Genomic DNA, 20793 nt, shown 5'->3' with positions numbered 1-20793 from the left:
TTTTTGTGAATCTGTGACTTCAAGTCGCCTGTTGACTTATGGTAACCTGGTGAACTTTGTAAGGTTTTCTAAGGCAAAGAATACTAAGAGGTGTTTTTGCTGATTCCTTCCTTTGAAATATGGCCTATAGCACCTGGTGTTCATTGTTGGTCTCCCATATAAGCACTAACCAGGGCTGACCTTGCTTAGCTTCCAAGATCTGATTTTGTTGTTGTTAACTGCCCTCAAGTCAACCATGACTCATGGTGACCCTTCTGATGAAACATGTCCAAGCCTCCCCTGATCTGCTTAGGTCCTGCAAATCCAGACCCATGACCTTTCTGGTTGCGTTTATCCATCTGGCATATGGTCTTCCTCTCTCTCTGCTACATCCACCTTTCCTAGCATTATTGTCTTTTCTAATGAGTCATGCCTTCTCATGATGTGGTGAAAGTATGAAAGCCTCAGTTTGATCATCTTGGCTTTCAGAGAGATTTCTGGCTTGATCTGTTCTAGGACCCATTTCTTTGTCTTTTTGGCCATTCACGGTATTCTCAGCACTCTTCTCCAGCACCACATCTCAAATGAAATGATATTCTTCTTACCTACTTTCTTCATTGTCCAGCCTTCACATCCGTACATGGTGATGGAGAATACAGTGGCCTGTGCAATTCTAACTTTAATGTCCATTTGTATATCCTTATCCTTTATGATCTTTTCTAGCTCTTTCATAGCTGTCCTTCCCATTCCTTGTCTTCTTCTGATCTTCAAACTGCAGTCTCCATTCTGATCAATATTTGATCCTAGTTACAAGAACTCTGACTAGATCTGGTGCCTTTAGGGTAGTTACAACACTTGTTTATCACCTCATGGGTTTCCTAGGTACATGGGTTTGCAGCTACAAAACCCTTCTGCTAGGTCTTTGTTGGTCTTTCAACTGAAAACTATATATTTGCTAGCTAAATGTGGCTATCTTGCTGAAGCCACCAACAAGCCTACAATTAGAACTTTCCACCAACCACGTGATTTTTCCACCAGAAAGCTTCTTGCACAGAAAACAAGTTTTGTACACAAAAATGCTGTTTTATGTCAGGAAACTTGCCTTGTGTTCAGGAAACAGAGCATATTCACTTTTCACTAACATGGAAGCTGCTTTCCACCACAGTTGTTTTCCTCATCTTTCTTTCTTTGGGGCCACTACCATGCCTCCTTTTCTTGAGGATGGAGTATTATGGAGTATTGTGTTGCTGGTAGTGAATGCGGCATAGTCAAGATAGTCTGGAATCCTGTGGGTAACCTATTACAGTCTAAAGTGGAATATAGTGCTGGTAGGACAAAAGTAGTAACAGTCATCTCAGGATTCTAGGTTGGCAGGTCAGCTTGATCTCAACATGGAGACGGGTTTTGCCAAGTTCTCCATCATCGCAGTGCCCACAGCCACTGTAGCTTCCACCATGCCTCCTCTTTCTCCTCTTCCACCAGGATACTTTTGCTGACCAGTGTGGTCTTGGGCATAGCTGTCACATAAAGAGTATAATGGTCACTCCCATTCCACCCATCTCTTTAATCTTCTGGAAAGGTCCTTGGATGCCATCTCTGCATAGGTGGTCAACCATTTAGTGTCCCTCCTTGAAAAGCAGTAAGAAAAAGGTTAGAAATGTTACATTTGCTGGAAGGTCTTGAATCAATGTTTTTAAAAATAAGAAGTTGTTTCCTCAGCACCATCCCCATTCTTACCTGTCTCTGTGAAAAATGAATCCATCTACGGTAAGTTAAGACCAGCCCTGTATAATTAAATTCCATTTTAATATGACACACATTACATTTACTGAGGATCAAAAACAATAGCCTCAAACGAACCATGCTATTTTGTCATTTCACCAAGCCCCCCATGAACAATTGTACCCTGTCTTTATGCTATGAACATATTCTTTGAAATAACCACAAATTATTGTTATGCTCTCTTTGGGGAGAATTTAACATTTAATAAGCCATGTAGTTTATGAAAAGAAAATGGTAAACATTAATGGTTTGAACTGTCATGAAAATGAAGCAGAAAATGCCAGATACAATTTCCCTTTGTCTAGCTTTTAAAAACGAGAAATCACTGGTATTTTGGGAAAGCTTGAATTTTTCTGGAATTATTTAGTGTGTGTGTGTGTGTGTGTGTGTGTGGTGTATATATATCCGCCATCCTCTCAAGAAGGAAAAATTGCATTATTTTTAGATATATAGTTTTATATGCTGAATTTCACAGCTTAATACTGCTATGCTTTTCAATATTGTTCCTTCATTTTTCTGCTACTCTATTTTGATTTAATGTTGTTAGCCAGCTTTGGTGACTTTAAACAGAAAGGTGCAGTATACTAAAAACGTAAAAATATGTAATAGAAAAGCATCCTAATCTGTTGGTTTCTTAGAAGAATGGAAGATCTGGTTTTCCATTAGGGCTGTAATTCTTTGTTATTTTATCAGGTTTAATCAACTTTCTTTCTGCTGCACAAAAGTCTTTAACATATGCACTTTTTGAAAAACTATTTAGAGGGTGGGACTTATTGTGTGCAAAATTCACATTCCCCCTCTCCCCAAAGGATAGCAATTTCTATCCTGAAAATAGCACTTTCAGCACATAAAATAATGTCTGTTCAGGAACTGTTTTCTGTGCAAAATCCTCGAGAGAAACCCACGTGTAAGTTTGCACAGAATAAGTCCTTAACTGCAAAAATTCTTATCAGTCCAGAATTCTCATTGGTTTCCAATGCTAAAAGAAAAAAATATATAGTGTTGTTCAAACATTTTTTCATTTTCCATCCCTATGGTTTTCCTTCTCATTTCACTGAGGGGAGTAATAATGTGTATGTGAAAGACTGTCACATACTTCCTCATGTCTGGAAGTAAATGGGGATTCTCTATTTAAGAAATCTCTGTGTATATTATAGAGCTGTGATTAATGATTGGATCTGGCTTTCTGGCATGAAAATAGCTAACGTGTTCAAAATTCTGAACGCCTTAACTTTCATTGGTGGAAAAATGCTTTTCACCTTCATGACAAGGAGGATATTCTAAAATGAGATGAATTCTGGGATCCACACCATTCTTACAGACTGCAGCCTTTCCCAAAAAGAACCCAAGAACTGCTCCACTAGGAATATTTTTCTCTGTGTGTCAGATAGTTCGGACAGAAGAGGATCCAGATTTACCTGAATATGCTCTCAGAAGAGGTGCATGTATCAGGAAATGTACATTGTTTCTCCAAATGAAGTGTCATGACTTGGCATTGGAGCTACATTCAGAAAATTTCACCTTGCATTTTAGGCTCCTGTGATATGAGTGAAAGTGAAAAGCAAATGGATAAGGTCTTGTACTTTTTAAAGCACAGGTTGAGTATCCCTTATCTTGAATTCCGAAATCCAAAATAGTCCAAAATCCAAAATTTTCCACATGGGTGGCTGAGATAGTGACACCTTTGCTTTCTGATGGTTCAGTGTATACAAACTTTGTTTCATGCACAAAATTATTAAAAATTAAAAAAAAAAGTGGGCCCTTGTTATCCACTGGGGTTTGGTTCCAGGATCCCCTGTGGATAACAAAATACATGGATGCTCAAGTCCCATTAAATACAATGGCACAGTAAAATGGTGTCCCTTATATAAAATGGAAAATCAAGGTTTGATATTTGGAATTTATACCTTTTTTTAACATTTTCAAACTGGATGCTTGGATTTGTGGATAAAAAGCCAGTGGATAAGGAGGCCCAAGTGTACGTATAAAATTATTTTCAAGCTATGTTTAATATAATCTGTATATTAGACATAATGAATTTCATGTTTAGACTTAGGCCCCATCTCCAAGTTTTCTCATTATGTGCATGCAACTATTCCAAATCTGTGGGAGGGGGGGGACACCCCTAAAAAACAAAATCCAAATCACTCGTCCCAAGCATTTCAGATAAGGGAGATTCACCACATATATATCTTGGCATAGTTACACTGGTTCCTACAGTTGTGCAGCCTTGTGCTAATGCTTTCAGCTCACCTGTTCCATGATGGGTGAATTATTTTCCAACCTCCAAGTAAAAATTGAAAGTGTGTGTTTGGCTGTGCTTCTGGAATGCTTGGTTGCACTAAGACTCACACACTGATGCTACCTCTGAGAAAGCACAACTACTTGTGCAACTATTTTTGTACCCAAAAAGTTTCCAGGCCATATGAAGGCTAGGATGATGTGTACATAAGACAGGGCTTTCTCTGTAGCACTACCACCTCTCTCCTAAGGAAAATCAGGTTGGCTCCATTCCTTTCCAGCAGGGAGCTAATAAGACTGTGTTGTTTTGCATGATTTTCAGTCCTTAAAACAAGGGTGGTTGCTTTGGCTATTTTAACTGTGTTTGGTGGTAAAAGTATCAGTTTAGTCTATTTTTAATGTTTTATTTATTTGTGTATTCATTGTTTTAAAAGGTTTTTATCTCCTCGACATCACTTAAGAGGCCCAGGTGGGTAATTGGGCTATAGATAAATATAATGTATCAATGATTGATGGAACCAAAAAAAGATGAATAGGGTGTTTAAATTTCTTTAGCGGACAGTAGATGGGAGGATGAAGAAAGTCAAGAAAGAAAGTGCAAAGGCAGACTCGCTGCTAAACATTAAGAAAATAAATATAATGACCACATAACTTTATAAAGTTATGACAATGTTTAAAGCGATGACAATGAAGATATTGAAATAGTTAAAAGTTTTTACATACCTTGGCTCAATAAACTAAAAGGGATCCTATAGTCAAAAAATCAGAAAAAGACTAAGACTTGGAAGGGCCACTATGAAGGAAGTATACAAGATCCACTAGTATAAAGACAAATCATTCAATACTAAAGTTTGGATTATCCAGGACATAGTATTTCCAGTTTCTATGTATGGATTTGAAAACTAGACAATGAGAAAGCTGTTTGGAAGAGAACTATTCTGTTTTAACTGGGCAGTTGCTTTTATATGTTTTCAGTTATTCTTACTGTTTTACTACTGGTATTTTAATTTTTTTAAAGTTGTTCAACTTGATTTTGTCGTATTTCTAGCTGAGATCTTTGGATGCAGATTAGAATACAAACTTTTCAATAAATAAATTCTCACTAGAAGCAAAGATTACTAAACTGAGGCTGTCTTATTTGGACATTCTGTGAGATGACGTGACTCACTGGAAAAGATGATAAAAGGTTGGTAAAGTGGAAGGTAGTAGGAAATGAGGGAGAGTGTATTCGCAGATGGATTGATTCAATCAAGGAAGCCCTGAATTTACAAGACCTGAGCTGGGTAGTTGTTGACTGCGGATTTTGGATGTATCTCATTCATAGGGTTGTCATAACTCGACATTGACTTGACAGCAAATAACAAAATAAATAAATAAGAAATAGGTCAGTAAACTTCTATAGAAGAATAATGATCAATGTTGTCAAAAAAATTCTGTAAGCCTCCCAGCAAGCTTATTATTAGGCATGGGATAAAAATATTTTAGAATTTAAATAAATAAAAGCAATCAGTATTTGCTGTTGTTTCCATTCTTGTCGGTTCAAGCATTCCAATAAATTCTGAGTGGCTTTGCAAAAGAACAACAATTGCAAATCACACCTTGTTTATGTATGTCTTAAGCCCTGTTCTTTCATACCCACAGTTGTTGTGTTTTGACCTTTCCATCATCCCTCTTCAGGCCAATTACATGGATTTCCTTTCTCTGCTTCTTTCTTTAGAATCGGTGGATAACTGCCCCAGCAACTGCTATGGGAATGGCGATTGTATTTCTGGAACCTGCCATTGTTTCCTTGGTTTTCTGGGTCCAGACTGTGGCCGAGGTAGGGCTTCTGTTGTTATTACCATTTCTGAGTTTACAGGTGGAGTTGGTGTATCTTGTTGGTGATCTGCCTTGGGAGATTATCAGGTAATCCAGCCTCCACAAAAATTGGATGGCGTGTATTCTAATGATTTTATAGTATTCTATAACGTGTAAATCACTTCCTCTCAACCAAGGGTCACACAGTATATATACCCCACTCACTTCCTTGCCAGCATTCTCTGAGAAGATGCCAGAATAAACTTTTCCATAATATTGCCACATAGTCCAAAAAACCCCACCAAAAAACACACACACTATAGTATTGTATTTTAACACTGGATTTAGGTATTCTTAGGCGGGTTACAAACTGCCACTTTGGGACGTCCTCAGGACGTCCCAGTTTTAAAAAGGGGCGTCTCTTCCAGACGCCCCTACTCCTGTTACGTACTCTGTCCGTAACAAATGGCGGCGGCCGTTCCACACGGCTGCCGCCATCTTGACATAACAGACGCTGTGCATCCGCACGTCGCGCAGCGCTAATGATGTCGCGAGTGTGCCATTGGCGCCTCGCGGCATCATTAGCACGCCGCCAGAAGAAGCTCCATTTTGGAGCTTCCTTTTTGCTCCGTAAGGGAGCCACGCGGTTTGGCTGCGGCGGCTCCCTCGCGGAGCAAACAGCAGCGCCGGGAGACCACCGCAAAGCGGCGGTTTGTAATGCCTCATTATTCTGTTTTAACATGCTGTACCCCACCTCAAGTCTTGAGAGAGGTGGGAAAGAAATTATTAGTATTAGTATTATTAGTTTATAGGAGGTTTGCCATTCCCTTCCCCTGAGGCTGAGAGTGTGACTTGCCCAAGGTCACCCAGTAGGTTTCATGGCCAAGCCGGGGAATCGAACCATGGTCTCCAGCATTATAGACCAACATTGAAACCACTACATCACTCTATTCTAGTGCATGAGAGATGTATATAACTGTAGATCCAATGATCTGAAGTTAAAGGAGCAAGAACAACATGGCAATTCAGTGAAAACCAATTGACTCTGTGGTCTTGTTTATTACTTGCTGTGACTTTACGGGCATAACGCCCACCACGCCCCTTGCTTTTCACGCTACCCTTCCTTTTGGTTGCAGCATGTGGATAAACAATGAGAACAATAACCCATCGAGAGCAAGTGTCCCTTTGGGAAAGAATTAAGCAAAGGGCCTTAGAAATCTCTGTATTTGATTGTTTCTTCAGCAACTCTTCTGTCAATAGCTTGGTGGAGCTTAGGCTGACCTTTTGTCCTCAGCCATCCATAAGGTGGTCTCTAAGCAACTTTTTGCCTTGCTTTGAGCTTGAGAGGTTATCCCTGCTTTGTTTAGAACCAGTCAGGCCACAGTCTGGAAGGGAGGTCACTGAACATTACAGATGTAAATCTTCTCTTATACCATTTTCACATGCAAGAATGAAGGTAGAGAATGTGCATTTTTTAAAATGATTTTTCACATTTCTGGACTTCTTTTAGTGAAAAATCCACTTATGCCCAAAACTCTAGTTTTTGTGCAAAACCTTTGTTGCATGAAAAAGAAACCTTTTGCAGTAAACACCAACTTTTGATGGGGAGGGGAAGATACTGCTTTCATCAAAACTTTTTCCCCCAAAGATCTCTTGTAACAGCAAAAAAAGCAACAACTTGCAACTGAGCATTGTCCTTTCTCAGCAAGGGCAAGAAAATGTGCAAATATTCTTTACAGCTCTACTTAGCACTAATTCAGGCAACCTTTCACCCTAACCTTGTCTTACTTGAGGTCTCCAAAGAGACAGCTAATCCAAGATTTATTTATTAATTTATTTATGCCAGGGAGTATTGGGCTATGACTTTGGGAGGCAGGGTTCAAATCCCACTCAGCCATGGAAACCCACTGGGTAAGACATAAACTCTCAGCCTCAAAGGACAGTAATGGGCTAACCATTGCTCTCTGAGGAAATCTTGCAGGAAAAAAAAAATCTTAGGGTTGCCATAATTCAGACCTGACTTAAAGTCACACAACCACAACCATTCCATTAAAGGGACTCACCGAAATGAAGGCACAAGAACTGTGCAAAAACAGAGCTTAGAAATCTTATGACTGCTTTCTCTTTCTCCTTTTCTTTTTTTAATACAGCTCCCAGAATCTCTCAGACAGATTCTCAGAATCTCTGGGATTTACAGTCCCCAAAATCAATTTTTCCAAGCTCTGCTGAGAAAACAAAAGCATACAGACTTAAAATAGCAAACACATAAACAGCAGCCTGGTTACACTGGTATGAAGGCTTTTTGGTAAAGAAATGTATGAATTTATTGGTTATTAATAACTTCTTCCAAATCATATACAGTATTGAGAAATTAAGGCCCAAAACAGATGGACAGACAGCAGTGGCTTCCGGTCACTCCAAGGTCATGTTACAGTGGAGCCTCCGCATACGTGGTCTTTTTATAGGCGGCTTTGAGCATAGGCGCTCAAAACCGCCGGCACGCGCGGGGCGGAAGGGGCGGCGCATCCCATTCAATTGAATGGGCGCGCGCACCTGTTGCGCCTTGCGCGCCGCTGCGCACGAGCCCCATTGGAAACAATGGGGCTCGAGCATAGGCGGAAATCGCCATACACGGCGGGATCTGGAACGGATCCCCCGCGTATGGCAAGGTACCACTGTATTTACACAGCACACACCTGTGGAGCACCCTGAAGCTGCCTCAGGGTAGCACCAAGGTTGCCCAAAACCAGCCCCAAAAGGAGAGGATATTTTCCACTCCTATTTGGGGGTGTGGGAGTATGCGCCTTCAGGGCCATGGTGTGTGTGCACCGTGACCCCGGAGCAATCAGGCTCAGAGAAGCTTCTGCCTGTGTACTTTGCCCCTAAGAAACTTAAATTGTTCCTCAGTTGGCCTTACTCAATGTTCAGACTATAGCTGAATAGCCAGAAGATGCATGAGCCCATTGGCCAACCTGACTTCTGTAGCCCGCATGTTCTCCCACAAGCCCAGGCATTGTTGTGTGCCTTCAAGTCATTTATGACTTATGGTGACCTGAAGGTGACCCTATCATGGCGTTTTCTTAGCAAGATTTGTTCAGAGGACTTTGCCATTGCCTTTCCCTGAGGGTGAGAGCATGCGACTTGTTCAGTGTTACCCAATGGGTTTCATGGCTGAGTGAGGAATCAAACCCTGGTCTCCAGAGTCTTAGTCCAATGCCCAAACCACTACGCCATGCTGGTTCTCATATACATTTATTTATAGAAGACTAAGATCTAAATCTAAGATCCTTGGTATAAGCCCTATTGTGTGTCCCATCATCCTAAGGACTGGAGTGCAGCTTTGATGCAGCTTCCAGACTCTTAGGATGCATGCATCATTGAAACACCATACCTCCAAAGTGACTCGAAGCAGCTTTATTTTGGCTGTCTGTATAGGACCTATGATTATAGCACCAAACAGCATCTGAAAGAGAATAGCATCTGGAAACACACATGCACTCCTAAAATTCCTGTTCAAGGCAGAGTGATTGCACAGCAATTTAGCAGTACACTGTGCTTTGAACAGAGAAGTCTTTCCATAAGATCGCAAAACCATGCTACAAGTTGCAAAGGCTGGAATGATGCTTGTTCACAAAATCCAGGGTCTCATGCTTGCTAGCCATAAGTACAGGTTTCCTTCTCATCCAGACAAGCACCATGGTTTCAAATGGAACAGATTCATTTCAGTTACTTAATTAGAATTATGAAGGCAACGTCATGGGGGCCAGGGGGCAATTCCCCCCGCAGCCCCTCCATGGGCCACATCCCCTAAGGCAAGCCCAAATACCTCTATTTCTCTGCAGTCTCTCTCAAAAAGGCTACCTAATGTGATGTTCTGTTACATCTTGCAGCAATTTTGGGATGCACTGCAAAGGAAAACAGAAGTATTTGGGGGGGTGTACAGGGCTCTGGGGTTTCATTGGGGGTATTTCATGTATTTTCATGTATTAGTTAACTTTTTGCATGATTTTGGGCCATAATTGCCCTAAAATTATTTATAATGTGATACCTCAGAATATATAGAATCAAAAACGAATGATAAAACACCACAGTATAAAATGCTAAAATACTAAAATAATATATTAACTTGCTAAAAACAAAAACAAACAAATTCCTCATCAGTCACTACCCACCTCAGCAGCTTAGGCATGTTCAGCCACTTAATCTGGCCTTCTACTCTTTATGAAGTGGATCAGATCCTCCTCCTGCCAGAGTTGCAAAGGCAGACTGTTCCAGAAACATGGAGCCAGATCCTGAAAGGCTTGCAGCTTTGACAGAGGCGTACAAGTTGGTAGAGACACCAATAACCCTTTGACTGCACATCTTAAATTTCTAGATTGTACATATTATGCTAACCGAGCTGTCAAATATGGGGGGAGGTTAAAGCATAGGGCCTTGAATACTAGGACTAAAATTACCTGATTTTAAAAAAAATTGTGGAGGTTGGGTTTTGAGGGGGATGTATTGGATGGTCTCAGGAACCACATGTGGGCCCACAGACCACACTATGCTACCAGTGATTTAGAACTCTTCACTTTAGGGATTAGAAAAGAGGTCAGGATTAGCATGATAGATCTGTATTTCCCACACTGTTATATAATCATACCAAAAATAGTCCACTCTGACGTTCTGGATTTTAAAATCTCATATATGAGCTAGCAGGGAATAAAGCAGCATAGGTAACAATTAATATAATTTTTTTGCAACTGGTTCACATTCTTCTGACCAAGAAATTTGCACATTCCATGCTGACCAAAGAAGCTGGTGTAGTAAAAACTTGGAGATGTTTCTTTCCAAAAATTAATACAGCAGGTACTTTTATGTTCAGTGTGCTTTTCCAGGAAATTTTCTGGTTTCTGAAACAGTGATCATCAGGACCACAGTGTTTCTGGAAAGTGTATGATAATCTGTTTTAACAAACTGGTTGCATTTGGACATGATACGTTTTGTCATCACAGAAACAAGCTGTTTGGAGCCTTGGGCTCTTGCATATTCCACCAGCCCATGCCGTCCCCTCCTCTCAATTGGCACAACCACAGGGAGGAGAACAGAAGCTTTCAAATCCATTTTTTATTAGCTGCAGCTTGTCATTATGTCAGAGCCTGATCCAATATAGTATAATCCAATATAGTATAAAAATCAGTTTCCAGAATGCCTTCCAGGAAGTAGGCAACAGTAATATGTTGCATGAAGTGAGTTGGAGGATCAAATGGCACAATAAGAGAGAACAAAATCTTCTGTGGCAATGTCATCAGAAAAGGGGAGAACATGGTGGCACCAAAAACTAGCATGTAAACTGGGAAAATAGGAAATTTAGAAGCAACAGCTTCAGGGGCGAGTCAGTGTGGTGTTGTGGTTTGAACATAAGACTTGGACTCTGGAGATCGGGATTCAATTCCGTGCTCAGCCATGGAAACCCATTATGTGACCTTAAGCAGAGTTCACACTCTCAGCCCTAGAAAACCGCTTAGGATCTCCATAATTTGGAAAACCATGTGAAGGCACACAAAAACAATAAACAGGCGCAGAACATTGGGTCCACAATAACCAGCCTGGAGAACTTCAGTTAACCTGTGGGTTGCATACCCATGATCTACACTTGTAAAAGAAAAGAAAAAAAAACAGGCCCAACTTCAAACTATAGGTTGTGATTCTGACAATGTTCAATGACCTATATTTAAGACAAACCACAGCTTAAGATTTGGATGAAGTGCAGAAAAATCAGAAGGTTATATGGACACTTAGTTCCAGATATAAGGGATTGTATCCAAATCTACATGTATGCAACCAGGATGGGGGGGAAACCTGTAAATTCTGCAGAGAGGGAAGTGAACTATGGTGCATGGAGGAGAGAAAGGATCCCTTCCCCATAATTCTATGAACAAAGCCCTTCCGCTCACAGATGGTAGATTCTATATCAAAGATCTGAAAACCAAGCCTCAGGAGGAATGACTTAGGGAGTTGGGTATGTTTAGCTTTGAGAAGAGAAGACTAGAAGGTCACATGATACCCACCTTTAAATATCTGAAGGGATGTCAAGTAGAAGATGGGCCAGCTTGCTCCAGTTTTTCCACAGATCCGGTGGATTCAAATTACAAGAAAAGAGATTCCACCTAAACATTAGGAAGAACCTCTTGATTGTAAAAGCTGTTCAAAAATGCCATAGGCTTCCTTGGAAGCCTATTCCATCTCTGGAGATTTTTACACATTGCTTAGATGGCTGTCTTCTACGAGTACTTTAGTTAAATATTCCTGAATGGCAAGGGGTCAGTCTAGCTGGTCTTTGCAGTTCCTTCCAGTTCTTTGATTCTATGCTTCTAACCCATTTTGAATAGATAGCAATGGAATGCAAAAACTTGATTCATCTTCATATTATGAGTTTATGACAGAGTCGATAGCCTTCCTATATATGTATGTGTTTGATGTTTGCTGGAGTGGCCCTCCCACTCAGGACAATATGCTGTCAGAGGACATATGAGAGGGCCTTCTCTGTTGTTGTTGTTGTTGTTGTTGTTGTTGTTGTTGTTGTTACTCTTATTATTAAATAAATTTATTGTTAAATAAATAAATAAATACTGTGGCACTCTTGTTATGGAATACACTCCCAAAATTTGGTCCTCCAGATGTTTTGGACTTCAGTTCCCAGAATTCATGACTGTATGTCAAGCAGGTGGGTGCTTCTGAGAGCTGAAGTACAAAACACCTGGAAGACCAAAGGTTGGGGATCACTGCCTTAGAGCAACAGTTGCCATGAATGCTGGTGTCATTCCAGTGCCAAGTAAAAATGAAGGCTTTTCGCCAAAGTCCTTTGGGTCCTAATGTTACTTTATCCACATCTGCAATTGCACATGGTTCTACATTGTCCTAAACCATCCTAACTGGTTTTAAATTGTCTTGTTTTAACTTCTAAGTTTGTTTAATATGCTTTCAGTTGGTTTAAATGGTATTTTTACTGTTTTAAATTGCTCAAAGTGCTTTAAAATGATCAAGTGTGAGTTCCTTCAAATTGTTTTAAGTTGCTTAAATTTAAATGGATTTTTATTCTATTCCACTCTAAGACCTTTAGGCAGAGGGGAAAATAAAACTATTTTAATAAAGAAATATATATTTTAATTAGCATTAACAATTCAGTTCACAATTCCAGATCCCAGTAGGTCAAGATTTCACATTCTTTTCTCTCCTTACTTTCCTTTGCAGCATCATGCCCTGTGTTGTGTAGTGGAAATGGGCAGTACATGAAAGGACGATGTTTATGCCACAGTGGATGGAAAGGGGCTGAATGTGATGTTCCAACCAACCAGTGCATCGACATCTCTTGCAGTAGCCATGGCACTTGCATCATGGGGACCTGCATATGCAATCCAGGGTACAAGGGAGAGAGCTGTGAAGAAGGTATTCATGCATACCATTCAGTTCAAACTTTTTCCTTTGCTTGCCACTTCCCTGCTGGAGACAAAGGAGCCCAGCAGCCCATATATCAGTACTAAAGGCCCCTTGTAAAGCAGATGGATAGGACTTTTATCCCAAAATATATTTCTCTTTTAATAGCTGCATGTTCTTTATATTTTTCTGTCATAATTGGGTGAGAAATCTCTCTATTGCCTCTGAGAGACAGAGATGCTCAGAGAGACATCTTGTAAGCATGGGCTCAAAATGTTATTATTAGAATCTTCTCCATTCCATTTTTTTTTCTTCTGGTGTACCGTAGTAAGCAATTTATGAGTGCCAACTTCTGTGAAGAGGAAGCATGCAAGAAATAAAGGAGCTGGATGCTTTTCCTTAAGAAACCGGGATGCTTTACCATACTTGTGACCTGAATTCAGTGCCACTTTGGGATCTAATACATCTTTTCAAATGCCCTGCTTTAGATTACTTTCAGTTCTTCATTGGGTCTGAAATGGAAATATTGTAGTATTTCTCCTTGTTCTATATTCATTTCCATGTATTTTAGGTGGTGGGGTATTTTTCTTTCTTTCTTCATGTATATATAGGGATGGCATCCCTATTACTTTTGTGAGTGAACATAACTGTTTTTAATGCCAGCTCTTCATTATTGCAAAGGAAAGTATAAAACAGCACTTCGGGCAAACAAATGAGCTAGCATCGGCAACCCATCAGTCAGCTGTCAGCAATTATGGCAGGTTATAAAACAGACAAGACTGCTGTCCTGTATAGATATCCTTTGTATTGTGCCTTGTACATCAGGACTTAAAGTTAAGGATGGAAAAGAAATTTGCATTAATCAAACTACTTTACAAATTTGTCCAATTCCTTAGAATTCCTGGTTAAAGAATTCACATGCTATAGTTCAGTAGAGTGTGTAGAGAATTCTAAGAACCTCACCAAATTCAAAACCATTACAAAATCAGAGGTAAAAACATATGCTCCAAGTCACTTATTGTTACAGTTGTTGTGTGCTGCAGGATTTTCTTGGCAAAATTGATTCAGGGGCAGTTTGCCAATGACTTCCAATGAGGCTGAGAGAGTGTGATTTCCATAGATGAGCGAGGATTTGAACCTTGGTGTCCTGGAATTCTAGTCCAATATTCAAACCACTGCACCCTGCTGGCTCTTCCTAAATCATTGCTTCTGCTATTGTACAGGTGTGGACTGTCTACAGGCAGATTCCAAAAACTGGATATTGAAAGCTACCATGTGCTTGCCTGCAGTTGAGCAATTTAATTTGCTGAACAGAACATCCTAGAAAATACACCATTATCTTCTTATTTTAAAAAAAAATGGGAAAGGCAAGGATGGGGAGACATATTGAAGTCTTTACAACAAAGCAAGGAGCCAGTCTCTGTAATCCTATCCCAGGACCCTTGCCATGGTGCCAAGTGTCTAAAGCAATGCGGCCAATGAGGGCAAGATTAAAGTAGCCATTGTGCATGGCATCTTTTTTAAAGGGCTCGTTTTGACATGAAAAATTGCCCTAGGATTATGATGAATGGGGTGTCCTTGCACGCACACATCCACTTCTATCTTCCTGTGTTAGTGCTGAGGTAGCAGAGCACTCTGCCTTCTGTGATGGAGATCCCCATACAACTTACGTTCTTTTTCTTCCCATTGGGCTTCAGAGCGGGATGATTAATTGCCTAGCCGTAGCCCCTTGTCAGTTAGCAGGCAATCTTTGTTCTCCACGGTTCAACCATCTGCTGAAGTGTTGGCCACTTGCTCCCAGGCAGCTCTGTCTCTCTTTCATAGCTGGCCTGCAAGGACCCGAGTTCTAAAATTGGTGCCCTCATTCCTAGCACTTTAATATCACTGAAGAACTTTTAAGCAAAGCTTTTCTTCTCTCTTTGCGGCTTCTATTTATGCAAAATAAATGTACCCTCGTGCACATCTGAGGAGTGCTGAATACCCAGCTTGTAACATGGTGGGGGGTGCTAATTCACATAATGTGGTTTTCACCAGTGTAAACACCCGTTTGTTTGGAATGTGGTTGTTTCCGTATCATGACAGGCAGCTGGTCCATCTAACAGACCCCCTTCACAGAGGCAGCCACAGAAAGATTTGCCCAATCTGACTGTCACTGAAATGCACTGCCTTTTATACAGTGCAGTTAGACAAATTCTTAACCTGAAAATCTATCATTCACCCACTTTAGGGGAAAGAAAGAGCAGAAGATGAGAAAAGCTGAGACAGATACACTGTACAGAGATTTCTCTGTACATGCTGTCAAGTGACCATAGTTTTTAAAAGCTAGCATAGGAGTTGTTAACTGTCTTCAAGTTGACTCTGAGTCATAGTGACCCCATGAATGAGTCATTTCCAAGGCCCTCATCCTCAACTGCTCTGCTCAGGTCCTGCAGGGTTAGGGCCGTGGTCTCCTTGATTGATTCTATTCATCTGATATGTTGTCTTGGTCTTTTTCTACTGCCTTCCACTTTTCCTAGCATTAATGTTTTATGAGTCATGCCCTCTCATGATGTGACCAAACTGCAGCAGCAATTTAATCATCTTGACTTCTAGAGAGAGTTCAGACTTGATTTGTTTGTCTTTTTGGCCATCCACAGTCTGCTCAGCACTCTGGCACCACATCTCAGATGAGCTTATTTTTTCACCATCCATCAGTCTTTCTTTCTTCACCATCTTCACCATCCAGTTCTCACACCCATACGTAGTGATGGGCAATATGATGGCTTGAACAATCCTAATTTTAATGTTCAGTTGTACATATGATGTTCAGTTGGTAAAATGAGTACCCATCTTGTTGGTGGCAATTGGCTAACATATTGTAAAGAGTGTGCTTAGCACTATAAAGTGATATAAAAATGTAAGTGCAATTGCTATTGCCATATCTTCAGGATCTTGCCTAGTTCTTTCACAGCTCCCCATCCCAGTCCTAGGATCTTATTGCACAGGAGCTCCAGGCATGGGACAAGAACGGAACGAAAGGGGCTGGGAACGAATGGGTAACAAGCGTATTTTACTATACACAGAAGTCTCCGTTCCCTTCCCGTTCCTTCCCAATCCGTCCCAGAGGATGCGATTTTTGAGAACTGTTCAGAACAGTTCTCAAAAATCGCCTCCTCTGGGAGGGATTGGGAATGGAAGGGAACGGAATGAGTGAGGGATTTCCTGTGTGCAGTAAAATGTGTCCCCCACTCATTCCGTTCCCTTCCCAGCCCCTTTTGGACCTTACTCATCCTATGCCTGGAGCCTGTGCAGTAAGGTCCCTAGCCTTCTTCTGATTTCCTGACTGCACTCTCTAGAAACTGTAGGAGACCAGAATTCAAATCCTCATTTAGTCATGGTAACCCACTGAGTGACATATTCCCTCAGACCAAGAGTTAGGCAACAACATGACAATTGTATGGTAGGATTGCCATAAGCCAGAGTCTACTTGAAGACTCATAACAAGAGAAAATATAGTTTTAGGTTGGGTTGATAAAAAGGAACCTGCCCCCCACCCACCGATATTGAGAGGCTGCAAATCCCAACAGCCTAAGCTAGCATAGTCAATGATGGAGAATACCGGGGATTGCAAGTCCCACAACTTCTAGAATGAGTTGGGAAAAGTGTGGTCCACAGGTGGCATACAACTGCTGGGACCCCAACTTGTAGCCCCCCCCCCCAACTGTTCTAAAGTCCTGCAGACCACCTCCCAAATTAATTTGGGGGGGGGGGGCAGAGGAACAATGAAACTTCTGCAGACCATGCCAATTGGATTCCTATAGTCCCAGACCTCCCCGATTCCCTTTCTAATATTTCATCTGCTAACTAGAACTGCAAGTGTTGCTGCATCACTTCCAGTCCTGCTGGGAACAGTCCATTTGGGGCTACAGGGGAAGAAGGCCTCTCCAATCCTCTGCAGTTGCTCACTCTTGATCTGGTGGGTGGGGGATGTGATTTCCACCCTTGCTTCAATTAGTTGGATGAGATTTATGGGATGAAGGTGAATGGTTCACAATGTTATTGGAGTCACAAATTCGAAATCAGGTTTATGTTTGCATACATCCTTTTTTCTTTCCCCTACAGTGGATTGCATGGACCCCACCTGCTCAGGACGCGGTGTATGTGTGAGAGGAGAATGTCACTGCTCTGTTGGTTGGGGAGGAACAAACTGTGAGACGCCGAGAGCGACCTGTCTGGACCAGTGCTCCGGCCATGGCACCTTTCTGCCTGAGACTGGCCTGTGTAATTGTGATCCCAGCTGGACTGGACATGACTGCTCAATTGGTAATGTATCTGTTGCTTTCCCTTGGTTTACCCATTCCTTTAAAAGTCTGTGAATTCTTGAGTGAATATTTCTATTAATTTTTTATTCATTGGACTGATACGTCTCGGTTGCTTTGGTAGCGTTCTGACCCACAGGTATGTAGTTTGCAATTATAAGTGGTAGTTTTGCTTTATGAAATGGAATATATATATTAAAAAATAACTGTTCATTGGTGTATTTTCTGCATAGCATATGGTGTGCTTCATGCTTAGAAAGAAACACACTTGGTGGTTATTCTTCCCACACTCTTATTTTAAGGCCCAATACATAACAGAACTTCCTGATTCTGGGAGTCATGACCTCAAGGCATTGATCTTGGAGTTCTGTCTGCAATATATTACTTCTAGTTTATGTGGTTTATGTACAGACTGCAGATTCAATGAGACTGTGCACATTTCTACTGCTCTCCAGACCTTCACTAACAATTTTTATATTGGAGGTGGGCAAATTTTACCCCCAGGATCACAAGCAAACTCCAGGCTGTTTTTGCCTCAGAGTCCTTGGACTGTTGTTTTTATTTTAAAAGCAAAAAAGTTTAATGATTTCTTTTGGAAGCCTCCAGAAGTGCAATTCACCATTTCAAAAGATTCCAAAGCCTTGGTGCACTATACAACATTAAAAGTCTAATTTTTCACAATCATAAATGAATGTCCTGTCCTGTTTATCAGGTTGGGGGCTTTCTTGGTAGTCCATACAGCCCCCAACAGGGAAGCAAAATAAGAACATTTTCCCAGTAAAAATGTTGCCCTCACTCATAATGAAATTTTCCTTCAGTTCCCAAATTTCTTGCATTCCAGATAGGGTTGCCATATCCCGGTTTTGGGTGGGACAATCCTGGATTGGAGGGTTCAAAAATGTACCGTCCCAGTTGGGCATTTTTGACCCTCCAGTCCCAGATTTCTGCCTTGCTCCAGGCCACTTTTTGTAAATCTCCAGTGTACTGGAGAAAATGTGCTGGAACAAGGCAGAAAGCCTCCTCCGGGCCCAGCTCCTCCTCCTCCCTCCCCCTCCAAGATGGTCCTCCCTGCCCTGGGGCTGGAGGGGGCCAAGGCTGAGGCCCTGAGCGCAGCGCTGCCTCCTCCAGCTGCAGCCCATACGGCCAGCTAGGCCTCTTCAGCACTGGAAGAGGCGGCACTCCACTCGAGGCCACAGCCTCCACCAGCCCTGGGGAGGCTAGCCGGATGCGATAGATCTTCTGGGGCCAGGGTCAAGGCCCCAAGTGCAGCACCACCTCCTCCAGCCTCAACCAGCATGGCATCCAGCCCAGGGGAGGCCTAAGAGTTGGCGCTGTGCTCGAGGCCTGGGCCGAGTGGGGAGGCCTTGGAGGCGGCACCGCACTCAGGGCCTTGGCAGAGGCACCAGTAGATAAGGTAAGGGGGCTTGGGGTGGTGGGTGCTGGGTCTTCTGCTGCCGCCTCCACCTCCCTTGCTGCATTTTCAGCATGGCAAAGGAGCAGCAGGGAGGCCTAGGGCCTGGCAGGTCTCCCTGGGGGCTTTGGGGTGGGGGCTGAATGGTTTTTTAAATTCATTTGATGTATTTGGCCTTTAATTGGGTGTGTCCTTCATTTTTTGAATGTCCTACATTTTGCCCTACAATTTCCCAGTTATGAAGTAGGGAATTATGGCAACCCTAATCCCAGAGACTGAGAGGCTGAAAATGGTTCACACCTAGAACTCTTCTGTTTGGCATGTTTGCTTTGCCTTTGTAACTTTGTCTGCCCCCTTTTCTTTGGATGCCTTGTTACATTTCTAAATTCTGTATGGAAGTTTCAAGTTACTGCAATGCTGGATATCTAAGGAATGAAGCAAAATTTCATAAGGGGACAGCATTATTTGGATTATTCGGATTTTAGTATGTAGTTTTTAATCTTATACTGTTTAAACTTGTCTTAAGGGGGGCACTGTGTATATATGGATGTATTTTAACTTGTTGTACGCCGCTTTGATTGCCTGGCAAAAAGCGGGATAGAAATACAAATTTTATTTATTATTATTAACATTTTTTATGGAGAGATGATCTCTGATCTCCTCCCACCCCTGTATCCAGTCCCCCTGGCCTCTTATGGAATACCAGGAGTGCAAATGTGGTCTCTAGACCTGCCATAGTTACTACCTCTGCTTTACATGACGGCAAGAAGGCACAAGGAATTCCTCTAGCTATTGTGAAGATACAAAAGGGCATGTGGTCCTTCTTGCTGCACTTGCTGACCTCCACATGTACTGCAATGCAAACATAGACCCCAGTCTGCATAAATGACCCCCTGTAATTCAGGATTGTATGACCAACTGCATGTGCTTCAGGAATGCAATATGTGCAGAGCAAATAAATCAATTTTTCACATCTGAAGCCTGGTTAGACTTGAGAAGTCTGGGTAACAAATGGGTGTTTACAAACTACCTTAGCAGAGATTTCTTGCCATGAGGCCTAAAACAATAATAACTTTAACTTTGGAAACCGCTCTGTGGAATGAAGGCTAGGAGGGAGATCTGTGTGTAATTTTGTACTGTCTAAGAAAGTGGCTTGAGGTGCGTTTTACAGATGCAGAAAGAAAAAGGTTATGTTTTGATGTGCAACCTGAGGTGGTGTTGGTGGTTTTCTGCAGGACTGAAATAGTTGTGCGAGCATTGCTTGGAGAAGTTATACACAATAATAAAAGAAGAGGAAAAACTGTCTTCAAATCATTGAATCACAGATTTAACGAGGCCACAAGGGCTATGCAGTCCATCCCCCTGTCACGCAACTAAAATATTTGCAAGAGGAGTTTAAAGACCTCCAAAGAAGAAGAGTTCACCATCCTCTGAGGCGGTCTGTTTCATTGTTGAATAGCACTCCTAGTCAAGGAGTTCTTCCTAATGTTTAGGTGGAATCTCTTTTCTTGTAAGTTGAATCCATCAGTTTGTGTTCTAGCTTTCTCAATCTTCTACCTGACATCCCTTCAGGTATTTGAAGATGGAATTCACATCTAGAGAGGTTAAAAACAATAAAAAGGGCTTTTTGGTTACGTCCACCACAAAAGGAAGAACAAGGATACAGTGGGGCTGCTGCATGGATAAGATGGTGAAATGCTAACAGGGGGAAAAGAAAAGACAGAACTACTCAACAATTTATTTGCCTTGGTCTTCTTCTTTTACCCTTGGAAAAATGGAGCAGATGAGGCTGTAGGAGAAATGCAGCACAGAATAGGTAAAGAGGTAGTAGAGATATTCTAAATTAATTCAGGTCTCCAAGGCCTA

The 20793-nt window shown here is 41.6% G+C and overlaps 1 protein-coding gene across 11 annotated transcripts in view; it reads left to right on the top strand.

Annotated features, from left to right (window-relative positions):
- Window positions 1-20793, top strand: part of TENM4 (teneurin transmembrane protein 4) — an 840211-nt gene that overhangs the window by 647563 nt on the left and 171855 nt on the right. For all 11 annotated transcript variants that reach the window (XM_042456125.1, XM_042456124.1, XM_042456133.1 and 8 more), the window contains 3 exons: window positions 5720-5821; window positions 13036-13230; window positions 17320-17520. In XM_042456125.1, coding sequence (XP_042312059.1) covers window positions 5720-5821; window positions 13036-13230; window positions 17320-17520 — 498 coding nt within the window. The remainder of the gene's footprint in view (window positions 1-5719; window positions 5822-13035; window positions 13231-17319; window positions 17521-20793) is intronic.

The sequence above is a fragment of the Sceloporus undulatus genome, chromosome 3 (assembly GCF_019175285.1).
Source record: "Sceloporus undulatus isolate JIND9_A2432 ecotype Alabama chromosome 3, SceUnd_v1.1, whole genome shotgun sequence".
NCBI classification, from domain to species: domain Eukaryota; kingdom Metazoa; phylum Chordata; class Lepidosauria; order Squamata; family Phrynosomatidae; genus Sceloporus; species Sceloporus undulatus.
The sequence above is the reverse complement of the archived record's forward strand: the minus strand, read 5'-3'. Positions and strand labels throughout refer to the sequence as shown.